The sequence below is a fragment of the Capra hircus genome, chromosome 23, assembly GCF_001704415.2.
Source record: "Capra hircus breed San Clemente chromosome 23, ASM170441v1, whole genome shotgun sequence".
NCBI classification, from domain to species: domain Eukaryota; kingdom Metazoa; phylum Chordata; class Mammalia; order Artiodactyla; family Bovidae; genus Capra; species Capra hircus.
The window spans coordinates 39,474,991-39,487,022 of NC_030830.1; the positions used below are offsets into that span (position 1 = coordinate 39,474,991).

General features: G+C 42.6%; 1 protein-coding gene, 1 long non-coding RNA gene and 1 pseudogene across 3 annotated transcripts in view; 1 reads left to right on the forward strand and 2 right to left on the reverse strand.

Moving 5' to 3' along the window:
* Positions 1 to 12,032, forward strand: part of LOC106503482 — an 88,957-nt gene that overhangs the window by 4,330 nt on the left and 72,595 nt on the right. The window contains exon 2 of the long non-coding RNA XR_001917081.1: positions 3,600 to 3,699. This is a non-coding gene — a long non-coding RNA (uncharacterized LOC106503482). The remainder of the gene's footprint in view (positions 1 to 3,599; positions 3,700 to 12,032) is intronic.
* LOC108633457 lies at positions 1,394 to 2,354 on the reverse strand (annotated as a pseudogene).
* SCUBE3 (signal peptide, CUB domain and EGF like domain containing 3) overlaps positions 9,767 to 12,032 on the reverse strand; it is a 33,521-nt gene continuing 31,255 nt past the window's right edge. For both annotated transcript variants that reach the window (XM_018038777.1, XM_018038776.1), the window contains one exon: positions 9,767 to 10,387. In XM_018038777.1, coding sequence (XP_017894266.1) covers positions 10,238 to 10,387 — 150 coding nt within the window. In that variant the 3' untranslated portion in view covers positions 9,767 to 10,237. The remainder of the gene's footprint in view (positions 10,388 to 12,032) is intronic.

Below are 12,032 nucleotides of genomic sequence, written 5' to 3' on the forward strand. Positions count from 1 at the left end.
CTTTCAGGATTTGAAACAGCTCCACTGGAATTCCATCACCTCCACTAGCTTTGTTCATAGTGATGCTTCCTAAGGCCCACTTGACTTCATATTCCAGGATGTCTGGCTCTAGATGAGCGATCACACCATCGTGATTATCTGGGTTGTGAAGATCTTTTTTTGTACAGTTCTTCTGTGTATTCTTGCCACCTCTTCTTAATATCTTCTGCTTCTGTTAGGTCCATACCATTTCTGTCCTTTATCAAGCCCATCTTTACATGAAAAGTTCCCTTGATATCTCTAATTTTCTTGAAGAGATCTCTAGTCTTTCTCATTCTATTGTTTTCCTCTATTTCTTTGCATTGATCACTGAGGCAGACTTTCTTATCTCTCCTTGCTATTCTTTGGAACTCTGCATTCAAATGGGTATGTCTTTCCTTTCCTCCTCTGCTTTTCACTTCCCTTCTTTTCACAACTATTTGTAAGGCCTCCTCAGACAGCCATTTTGCATTTTTGCATTTCTTTTTCTTAGGGATGGTCTTGATTCCTGTCTCCTGTATAATGTCATGAACCTCTGTCCATAGCTCATCAGGCAATCTGTCTGTCAGATCTAGTCCCTTGAATCTATTTCTCACTTCCACTGTATAGTCATAAGGGATTTGATTTAGGTCATACCTGAATGGTCTAGTGGTTTTCTCCACTTTCTTCAATTTCAGTCTGAATTTGACAATAAAGAGTTCATGATCTGAGCCACATTAGCTATACAGTTTCTGCTGACTTTATAGAGCTTCTACATCTTTGGCTGCAAAGAATATAATCAATCTGATTTCAGTGTCCATGTGTAGGATCTTCTCTTTTGTTGTTGGAAGAGGGTTTGCTATGACCAGTGCGTTCTCTTGGCAGAACTCTATTAGCCTTTGCCCTGCTTCCTTCTGTACTCCAAGGCCAAATTTGCCTGTTACTCCAGGTGTTTCTTGACTTCCTACTTTTGCATTCCAGTCCCCTATAATGAAAAGGACATCTTTTTTGGGGTGTTAGTTCTTAAAGGTCTTGTAGGTCTTCATAAAACCATTCAACTTCAGCTTCTTCAGCATTACTGGTTGGGGCATAAACTTGGATTACCGTGATATTGAATGGTTTGCCTTGGAAACGAACAGAGATCATTCTGTCGTTTTTGAGAGTGCATTCAAGTACTGTATTTCGGACTCTTGTTGACCATGATGGCTGCTCCATTTTTTCTAAGGTCATCTGAGTTAAATTCACCCATTCCAGTCCATTTTAGTTCGCTGATTCCGAGATGTCATTGTTCACTGTTGTCACCTCCTGTTTGACCACTTCCAATTTGCCTTGATTCATGGACTTAGCATTCCAGGTTCCTGTGCAATATTGCTCTCTATAGCATCGAACCTTGCTTCTATCACTAGTCCCATCCACAACTGGGTGTTGTTTTTGCTTTGGCTCCATCCCTTCATTCTTTCTGGAGTTATCGAGACTAATTAGTATTTCTTTTTGTCAAATCAAAGTGAAACTAAAGTATATTCAAATCATTTCAAATACAAGCTACATAGATTCTTCATAAGTTAACCAGATTAAGGTAGAAAAAAAATGCAAGAACAAAAGACCAGCTTATAGGTTATCAAAATACTGGTACACAGTCTTTCCCAAGCTGCTTCATAATAATCCTAAAATTACCAGCAAGAAAAAATAATACAGGAATAAGGTTTATGACCCATTCAACTCCATGGCATAATTATTGTATGTTGTGTTGTGATAATTCTCATAATTATCCTCGGAAGAATCTCTGTTAAACCTGCAGTAACTACAGGTACACTGAAATCTTCGCACTCTTGATCCAGTCTGTGTCCTCCTCCTGCTGTAGCTCTCTTTGGGAGTGAGACTGAGGAACTCCTTTGCCGTAGGAAAGTCTAAGAGATTCAGTCAACCTTTGGATCCTGTATCTCTGCTCACTCAACAGTGTCCTCATGCCTCTCCTCTTATTGGGTTTTTTTCTCACCAGGAAACTTCCCAATAAACTGAGGTGGATCTTCTGGTAGATATGATAGTTTGATACTAGGATTGAGAGTCAAGTTACTGAGGTTCTTTGTTAACATTTCAGAGACTTAAGAGGCAACTGGCATTGCTTAGGAAGCTTCATCCATCAACATTTTAAGATACTCCAGGGTCCAGGTTGGGTTATCCTCAGGTGAATCCATTGGGAGTCTAGTCACAGTTTGAAGCTCCTCCTAGGTCTTTGAGTTCCAGAGGAAGGCGATGCTTTAGGCTTAAACTGCCACCAAGTAACCTAGAAGAACTATCAGTTCAGTTCAGTCGCTCAGTCGTGTCCGACTCTTTGCAACCCCATGGACTGCAGCACGCCTGGCCTCCCTGTCCATCACCAACTCCCAGAGTTTACTCAAACTTATGTCCGTTGAGTCGGTGGTGCCATCCAACCATCTCATCCTCTGTCATACCCTTCTCCTCTTGCCTTTAATCTTTTCCAGCATCAGAGTCTTTTCAAAAGAGTCAGCTCTTCGCATCAGGCAGCCAAATTATTGGAGTTTCAGCTTCAGCTTCAGTCCTTCCAATGAACACCCAGGACTGATCTCCTTTACGATGGACTGGTTGGCTCTCCTTGCAGTCCAAGGGACTCTCAAGAGTCTTCTCCAACACCACAGTTCAAAAGCATCAATTCTTCGGCGCTCAGCTTTCTTCACAGTCCAACTCTCACATCCATACATGACTACTGGAAAAACCATAGCCTTGACTAGATGCACCTTTGTTGGCAAAGTAATGTCTGCTTTTTAATATGCTATCTAGGTTGGTCATAACTTTTCTTTCAAGGAGTAAGCGTCTTTTAATTTCATGGCTGCAGTCACCATCTGCAGTGATTTTGGAGCCCAGAAAAATAAAGTCAGCCACTGTTTGTACTGTTTCCCCATCTATTTCCTATGAAGTGATGGGACTGGATGCCATGATCTTAGTTTTCTGAATGTTGAACTTTAAGCCAACTTTTTCACTCTCCTCTTTCACTTTCATCAAGAGGCTGTTTATTTCTTCTTCACTTTCTGCCATAAGGGTGGTGTCATCTGCATATCTGAGATTATTGATATTTCTCCCAGCAATCTTGATTCCAGCTTGTGCTTCCTCCAACCCAGCATTTCTCATGATGTACTCTGCATATAAGTTAAATAAGCAGGGTGACAATATACAGCCTTGACATACTCCTTTTTCCTATTTGGAACCAGTCTGTTGTCCAGTTCTAACTGTTGCTTCCTGACCTGCACACAAGTTTCTGGAGAGACAGGTCACGTGGTCTGGTATTCCCATCTCTTGAAGAATTTTCCACGGTTTATTGTGATCCACACAGTAAAGGCTTTGACATAGTCAATAAAGCAGAAATAGATGTTTTTCTGGAACTCTTGTGCTTTTTCGATGATCCAGCGGATGTTGGCAATTTGATCTCTGGTTCCTCTTTCTAAAAGTAGCTTGAACATCTGGAAGTTCACAGTTCACATATTGTTGAAGCCTGGCTTGGAGAATTTTGAGCATTACTTTGCTAGTGTGTGAGATGAGTGCAATTGTCTCTTAGCTTGAGCATTCTTTGGCATTGCCTTTCTTAGGGATTGGAATGAAAACTGATCTATTCCAGAAGAACTATAGAGCTGAGAAAGAGGAATAAAAATCCAGGCTGACACACTGTGGTGAGAGAAGAATTCACCGGTAAAATTCTTTTATTATTACATGCTTTCAGTATCGTTTTATTAAAATATTGAAGTGCAGATTCATATTCATATGGAAAATACCTACCATTTGTAGAGTCAGCAAAGCCAGTCTTCATTTCAAATCAGATTTACTTTCTGTTAGGAAAAGATCTGACTTTATTCTTCAATTTAAATAATTAATTAATACTCATTTTAAAGGATATTATAAAATCACCAGGAAATAAATTATTAACTGTAGCTTATAAAATAGGTTATTAAAAGTCAGTCATGATTAAGATTATATAGATCTAATATTAATATAAAAACTGTAAAACCAAGATGGTACTTTTTCTCATTGTATAATTTGTAATAATGCCATAAAATGTATAGCTAAATCTATTAGTTAATTTATTAAATTAAAAGTAGCATAGAAGGTGTGTTAGTTAGTTCCTTGGCAAATACAGGTATCTACTTGTGTTGAACTCTCATGTTTGGCTTTTGGGAACAGTTAAAGAATCATGTAACAAAAGAAAGAAAGAACTCCAATAATTTTGTTATACTTCATGATCAAACTTAAGTATTTAATAAAAAAAGGGTTTTGGTAGGAAATAATGGTGTGAGCAGCTAACAATTTCATTTTTTTGTTAGATGGTGCTAGAAAATAGGAAACATTTTCTAAGATGAAATAAGAGTACTGATTGTAATGGGAATATTTTGTTATGAAGGGAAAAAACAACTCCTTCCTTCTACTCCCCAGGTTTTTACACTCTGGGCCCTGCGTCAAGATTCAGTGTAGGTGAGGGAAACATCTTTCTTTTGTAAAGTAAGACAAGGACTATGGTGAAAGAGGAGTTGGAATGGAGATAACATGAATATGTATATATGCTGGCTGGATCTCAAACAGATTAGTTTTAGGGAAGATCTCTTACAGAAGTTGAGAAACTGGAGTGTTTTTGCTTAAAACTCTCCTCAGATTGATTTCCTTGCCAAGGTATCCCTTGGAAAGTCTTCATATACTTTAGGAAGATTTCCTTGGAAAGTCTTCATGTGCCTCACTTTTAAGATTGCTTGATATAGACAGACCCATACTTCACTGGTCCTGACTATACATTATTCTAGGACATAATTGCAAGTGTCCTAGCGAGGAGGTGTAGGCTTGGTGTGTTTGGAATAGAAGAGGGTTAGGAAGGAAGTCCGGAGAAGGCAATGGCACCCCACTTCAGTACTCTTGCCTGGAAAATCCCACGGACGGAGGAGGCTGGTCACTAGGAGCTGGACACGACTAAGTGACTTCACTTTCACTTTTCACTTTCATGCATTGTAGAAGGGAATGGCAACCCACTCCAGTGTTCTTGCCTGGAGAATCCTAGGGATGGGGGAACCTGGTGGGCTGCCGTCTATGGGGTCGCACAGAGTCGGACACGACTGAAGTGACTTAGCAGCAGCAGCAGCAGCAAAGAAGTCAGAGAAGATGACCCCAAGTTGGTGTAGTCATTCACTATGAACCTGGATATGGTCCTCAGCTTTGCAATTCTAAAAGTGTGATTTTTGTCAGTTGACACAAAGGTGTGAGTCAAACTTACAGGAAGTTAGTGTATGAAATAGAATGCCATTGAATTAATTTATACTCATAATCACCAAGTAGACTGGACTCTCTCTCCTGGTGGCAGATCCATGTGGAAAGGTCAGTTGTAATCAGTCTTACATGAGGAATCCAGATCTTGAGCATGGCTGTTATTATCAAGCTATGATAGCCTAATATTCAATGATGAGCTCAGTAACTGTGCAATAGAATGCACCCATGTGCTTTACAGATGTGTTTTTTTAGATGCATAGTTTTTGATCAGGTTGATTTTTGCTTGTTCCTCTTAAATGGCTATATCACAGAACTATTAAATCCAATAAACTTTCATGTCATGGAATTCTATAATGGCAACAATTATCTCTGAGCCTAGAAATTGAGACTGTTCATTTTTAAGAGATTAGAGATTACTTTCCTATGACCTATGTACTAATGTTGGTAGTGGCTGAATGATCTGTACTTCAGAATATTGTTTGTGACCAAGAGTGTACTGCATAGAAAGAAAACCCTGGTGACTCTGTGTTGGTGCTTTGCTAGAAATGGGACATCTAAAGTAGGAAGGTGAACCATGGTTAGATTTTTGTTGTTGTTTTTAATGTGGACCATTTTTAAAGTCTTTTTTGAATTTGTTACAATATTGCTTTTGTTTTTCATTTTGGGTTTTTGGCCCTTAGCTCCCTAACCAGGAATGGAACCTGCACCGCCTGCATTGAAAGTGAAGCGGTAACCATTGGATAGCTAGGGAAGTCTTATGGTTAGATTTTGGGTCCTGTACTATGATGAGCAATGATGCTCCAAATTTCTTGCACTCAGGATAATTCTCGATACTGCTTTTTAAAATAGACAAGCCTTTTCAGATTCTAAAATCATTATGAATAAGAAGGATAAATGAAAAATTGGGGTAAATCCTGTCTGAAAGCCAGAAGACACATTTTTTTCTTCAAAGCTTTTTTTAGCTCTAGGGTAAACTATTGAGACAGAAAAAGATGCCAGGCTGAGGCGTTTCATTTAGTATTTTAATAATAATTATAAAAAGGACAATACAAAATCCAAACATTTTTTACAAGTTCAGATACATTTTTTTTCCCCGAGTGCAAAATACTCTATGAACTGCATCATTTATTGTTGTGTAGGAGATGCTCACTATATCGGCAGCAGTGGAAGGTAGATATACAAATATTTTGAGATTTCTTCTGCATTAAAGAAAAAAGCCTCCCACATAGTAATGATTATTTTCTGAAACTTAAGTTCAGCTCACACAGAAGAATGTTTTCAGTTTGTCTAAAGGGTTATAATCTGTGTTGTCTAGATAAGCTGATAACAGAACTGGGGGTTATAGTCCCTGTTATCACGTATTTTTGTAGAGGGTTCCTAGTCCAAATAATGGCCCAAGGACAGAGTATGCAACCTCTGAGACAAGTAAAATTTAAGGATATCCTTGTGTTGTTTGCTTCTACTTTTCTCTCACAATGCTTAAGAAAGAAGCCAAGCAGGTTAACTTTATTTTCTGCTTATGGTCAGTTATACTTTGTCTCCCTTTCTCTAGTTTTTGAGCCTGCTATATTGAGGTTAAGCAGCAAATACAGAAGTTTCACCACTCCATGTTTTCTGACATTTTGAGATACAGCCCCCTAATTTCCAGTCACCTCAAACATGCGTATGGAGAGAACTTCTTAGATATGAAAACTTTGATTAGTGCTAAAGACCAGGGCTATACTACTGAACTTTCAGCAATGAATTTGAACCTCCAACACCTCAAACTAATCCAGTCCTGAGGGAGTCAGAGCAGTCACAGTTTGATGTCAGCCTCTGGGAATTTGTAGGCCTGGGGCAGGGCAGTTCAAGTCCAGGCTCTGGTGAGTTTTCTCCTGACTTTGTTCCTCTAGGTTTTGGGAATGGGCCTGGCCCAATAATACAAAAAGATGTAGGAAGAGAAGTAAAAAGAGATTGCTGTATTGCTGAAGTCATAAGTGCCTTTCTGATATGCACCACTTGGTGCTTGGAGCCCTTGCAGGAATGGCTTCCCATTCCGAGACTCAAATCAGGACAGGTTTTGTACTAAGATAAATGAGACCTCAGTTATGTAGGGTCAATACTGTGACCCTACAAATACCTCTTGGCTTGTTCATGAAGGGTTCCCATTTATACCATCTTCCTACTTCCCTACACTGATTAAAAACCTCTTTTTCTGACCTGTAAAGGCCTAGAGAGTCTCTGAATGTGAACCCCTCAGGCTACTAACTCTTAGTTTAATGCCCCTGGGCCTACGGAAGCAACTTTGCCTGGATTCTTAACTCCCAACTTGGACAACCTAAATTAAAAATCAAATTTGGTGGATATTAGTAGGTCTTCATCTGGTCTCCAGGATCTGTCTTGACATTAGTTAAGAAGCTTGGTGGTCTGTACTTTCCGTACTGTGGAAATCATTTGTAAGCCCCAGAAACCATGGAATAAATGGTTAGAGGAAGTGTGTTTCTGTGTATGGGGTGACAGGAAAGGAAAGAAGAGCAAGGAGCCAGGCCCTGAAGGCATGTATTGGGAAGCACTCTGGCTTTGAGAGAGATGCAAAATGGTAGGGAGAGAGGAATCAGAAAGTTATCTGAGTTTCCGGTGGAGAATGAGGATGGTCAAAGTTGGTTAAAGCAATTTTCATGGCACTTCCTGCAAAGTGTGGATCCTTCTACTAAATGACCATTTGCCTGCTTGGAAGCAACCATTTTGTATCTCTATAGCAGAGCCTTCTTTGGCCCAGAGAGACAAAGGCAGCCAGATACTCCACCCCCAGGCCATGGTGTTGGATGGCTAATGGATGTCAGTGGATCTAGCTGTGACATTGGTTACCTACTGCCTAAGGCTGGTGAATGCTACTGACTTGGGGCGGGAGTGGGGGTGGGGCAAAGGGGAGCTCGTGCTGGTTCCTTTATTCACTGTTGAGCCTCTTTGAGGAACAATAGCTTGAGATAGTCATTAGAAGTGAGCCATAGGAGTCAACTGTTAGCTTTTGATTGAATAGGGGTATAGCTTTGGGGGAACTAGAAGGAGCAAATGGAAAATAATTTTACAGGCAGCACTGACTGAAGGTGGAGTGTGTGAAGGATCTGGACTTGGGCATGGACTTGATTCTTCTTCCTTTTGAAAAGCAGTAGTTGAGGAAGCTAGGCTTGAAGTCAGCTCCAAGAGGAAATGGCAAACAGGGGTAGGCAGAATGGCCAAGGTCAGGCAAACAACTCCATGCCTGGATAGCTGTCCTATTCTTGGCTCCCACAGCCTTGTCTCTGGCCTCAGGGCCCTGAGTCAGCCTGTCCCCAGGGGGTTTGTCCTGGTCCTCTTCCTCGTGCACATCAGGGGAAAAATGGATGAGAGCAGGGAAAAGATGGAGGCTTTCCCTACTCGGGGTGGAGGATCACTAACCAATTCCATCGGCCTCTACAGTCTTGAGGTCCATGCTGAATCCATGGAGGCATAGGGATGGTGGGATTGGTTTAGCAAACACAGGTCCCTCTCCTTACTGCTCCACCAAGTCCCCATAGTTACTGTCCTATACATCAGGTGTCTCTGCTGGTGGAGCAGGGACAGATCAGATGCTCCAGCACTCAAGGCTCATGAGATTCAAAACCTTTTTTCTTCCACTCCAAACATACACTCTTCTCTCTTGGGCAGCTATAAATAGGGTTGTTCTAATAGAGGAGAAAGAAACAAAAACAAAAAACAAGACCAGAAAACAAAAACCCCTCCCTCTAGTCAACATAGAAAGACTCAAGATGATTGCACTTATTAGATGTGGACAAGGTGGGCAGAAGGCTCGCCAAGTGCACACATTCCTCTTGCTGCCCATGGCCTGGGGCCAGAGGTAGGTGGCTCTGGGCTGGCTACAGAGCAGGGTCCTCTTTGGTGGAGCCCACAAGCCATCCAGGACTGCAGGGGAAAGACAACTCTGGGGGCAAGGCCCAGACTGGCTTTTGATCAGCAGTCATGTTTCTTTAAGGGCAACACTTAGCATGGGGAGTGGGGCTCCCCCAGGGAGCACTCAGGTGGGAGTAAGGGAATGGCTGGGCCACGGAAGACAAGTAAGAAAAGGGATTAGTGTTTGAGGCTGGCTTCCAATTGTTCTGTAGTCTAGTCCTTTAAAGGACACATTTTCTTTTTGTTTTCTTTTTTGGACGATGCTAGAAAACTTGGTTTCTGTCCTGCAGAGAGAATCTTTGTCTTGGGGAGCAACAGCTGCATATTCAACATGGTAATTCCTGCTGCTCTTCTTCATTCAGTTGGTGTCCACTAGCCAGTAGTGTGGGCCTTTTGTAAGCCCTCATGGATTGGACCCCAGGCAGACATGGGCCAAGAAGGAGAGGAGCTGCACATAGACAGGAAAGTTGGCTGTGTGGGCGGTCCAGGGCTCAAACCAGGTGTCCCAGAGGATGAGTGCTGACATTAAGCCTGTAAGTCAAAGGCTTCTTTGGCAGAACCCTGGGCTGTTAGAATATCCCTGGCGGGGGGTGGGGTGGGGGGGGGGAGTTGGGGGGCACAGTCAGGGGACATTTTGGCTCCTGACTAGCAAGGCACAACCTCTAATAGCAGAAGCCCCTCCTCCCCTTCCCCCAGTAGACCCACTTCCTCTGTGGGCCTTGAGCACCCTTCCAAGATGACAGGGCTGAGGATATGGGCTGGTGAAATGGGCAGTGTGGCTAGGGAGGGGAGCGGGATACCATCCCTCCACCCCTCGGGAGAACAGAGCCAGCACTGAATGGCTTTTCCAGGAGCATGTAGGAAGTGAGAAAGTAAAGAGAAAGAGCAAGGCCAAAGGAGACAAGGAAAAGAAGCTAGAGGAACAGAAAGGGAGAGCACTTAGTCTATACGGAGACTTTTTTTCCTCTCCAAAAAGAGAGATCAGGAGTCCCTCATCTGAGGGTGGGGGCTGCTGGCTCTGAAGGCTAAAGAGTCTGGGGGCTTCAAAACCTGGGTCTTGGGCCTAGGGGCACTATTTGTAGGGCCTCAGGAAGCTGGACACTTTGGAGCGGAGCAGCTTGATGAAGGATTTTGGCAGCATCTCCTTGTGCTTCTCTGTGTACTTGAAGTAGTTCTGGGGGTGGGCCAACACCTCGAAGAAGGCCTTAATGAGCTTCTTGTCCTGCAGAGGATGGCAAGTGGCAATATTAGCATCAATGTCAGTGGTGGGAAAGAGGACCACCAGCCTCCACCCAGCAGCAGCCCCTCTTGATGCCTAATAGGCATATCCAAAAGTGAACTATGGATCCCATCCCACCATCTGTTGCTCCTTAGAATTCTACAACTCAAGTCAGTGGCAGCTCCATCCTTCCATTGCTTAGTCTCAGTCTTTGGAGCCATCCTTGACTCCTCTCTCTTACTCACAACCACAGTGAAACCTATTGATTCTACCTTTAAAATATGTCCAGGGTCCGACCACTTCTCACTGTCTCCATAGCTACCACCCTGTCCAATACCATCATTTCATTTGGCAATGGCCTCCTAACTGGTCGCCATACTTCCCCCTACTTTTGTCCTTCTACAGACTGTTCTCCCTCCCTATCCCCAGCAGCAGCAGAATGGCTTTTGTTTTTTAATTAGATCTTGTCCTTTTTCTATTCTAAACACTTCTCTGGGTTCTTTGTGACTCAGCAAAGCTAAATCCCTTGTATGCCCCATCGATGGGATGTGATCTGTGCACTGTTGTCTTTCCCATATCCCCCCCTTGATTCTTCCTTGCTTTGCTGAGCCACACTGGCCTCAAGGTTCTTGAACATGCTGTATGGCTCCTATGCTCCTGAGCTTGGAATGAGCCTCTCTTGATCTTCTAATAGGTAGCCTTTTACCTCATTCTGGTCTCTTCTCAGAGGCCTTTCCTGACCACCTGTCTGAAACAGCAATATGCTGTGTGGAGAGCCTACTGGGTGCCAAGCACTGTGCATTAGGACTCAGCTCTTCTGGCTTTTGGGCTAGTGTTCTTCACATTGCATCAGGAGATTTTTTAAAACAGGAGGTAGAGCTTCCAGCCTCTCATCTCCACTTTAATCAAAATGGTACCTCTACTTTATGCATTGGAATTCACAGCACATTTGAAATAAGGATTCAGATGCCCTAAAATTTTTTGAGAAGCATTGCTGAGATATTCTTTGCAGTCAGCCAGTTCTAGGAGATTTTTGTCATTGTGTCTCATTTTGATAATAATAAAAAATTATTTTATCTATCATAAAATAACAGTTTTTTGCATTGATAGTTTATGAAGGATAATACTGTGACTAGGACTATAGTTTCTTCAGTAAGACATTCTCAAACTGGGATCCATGGACCTGAGTATCCAGACCACCCTTCAATGTTGGAAACGTTTCTTTTCCTTTAAAAGAGGTCTGTACTGGAGAAGGCAATGGTAGCCCACTCCAATATTCTTGCCTGGAAAATCCCATGGACGGCGGAGCCTGGTAGGCTGCAGTCCATGGAGTCGCTAAGAGTGGGGCACAACTGAGTGACTTCACTTTCACTTTTCACTTTCAGGCATTGGAGAAGGAAATGGCAACTCACTCCAGTGTTCTTGCCTGGAGAATCCCAGGGATGGGGGAGCCTACTGGGCTGCCGTCTATGGGGTCGCACAGAGTCGGACACGACTGCAGCGACTTAGCAGCATACTGAATTAACCCTGAGAAACGCTGTACAGGAGCACTGTTTTTCTCTGGGAACTGAAGAGAGAGCTCCCTGCTAGGGAAATCCCAAAAGCATCTTTCTAAACCTCATTTTCTATATATTCATTGGTGGAAGAG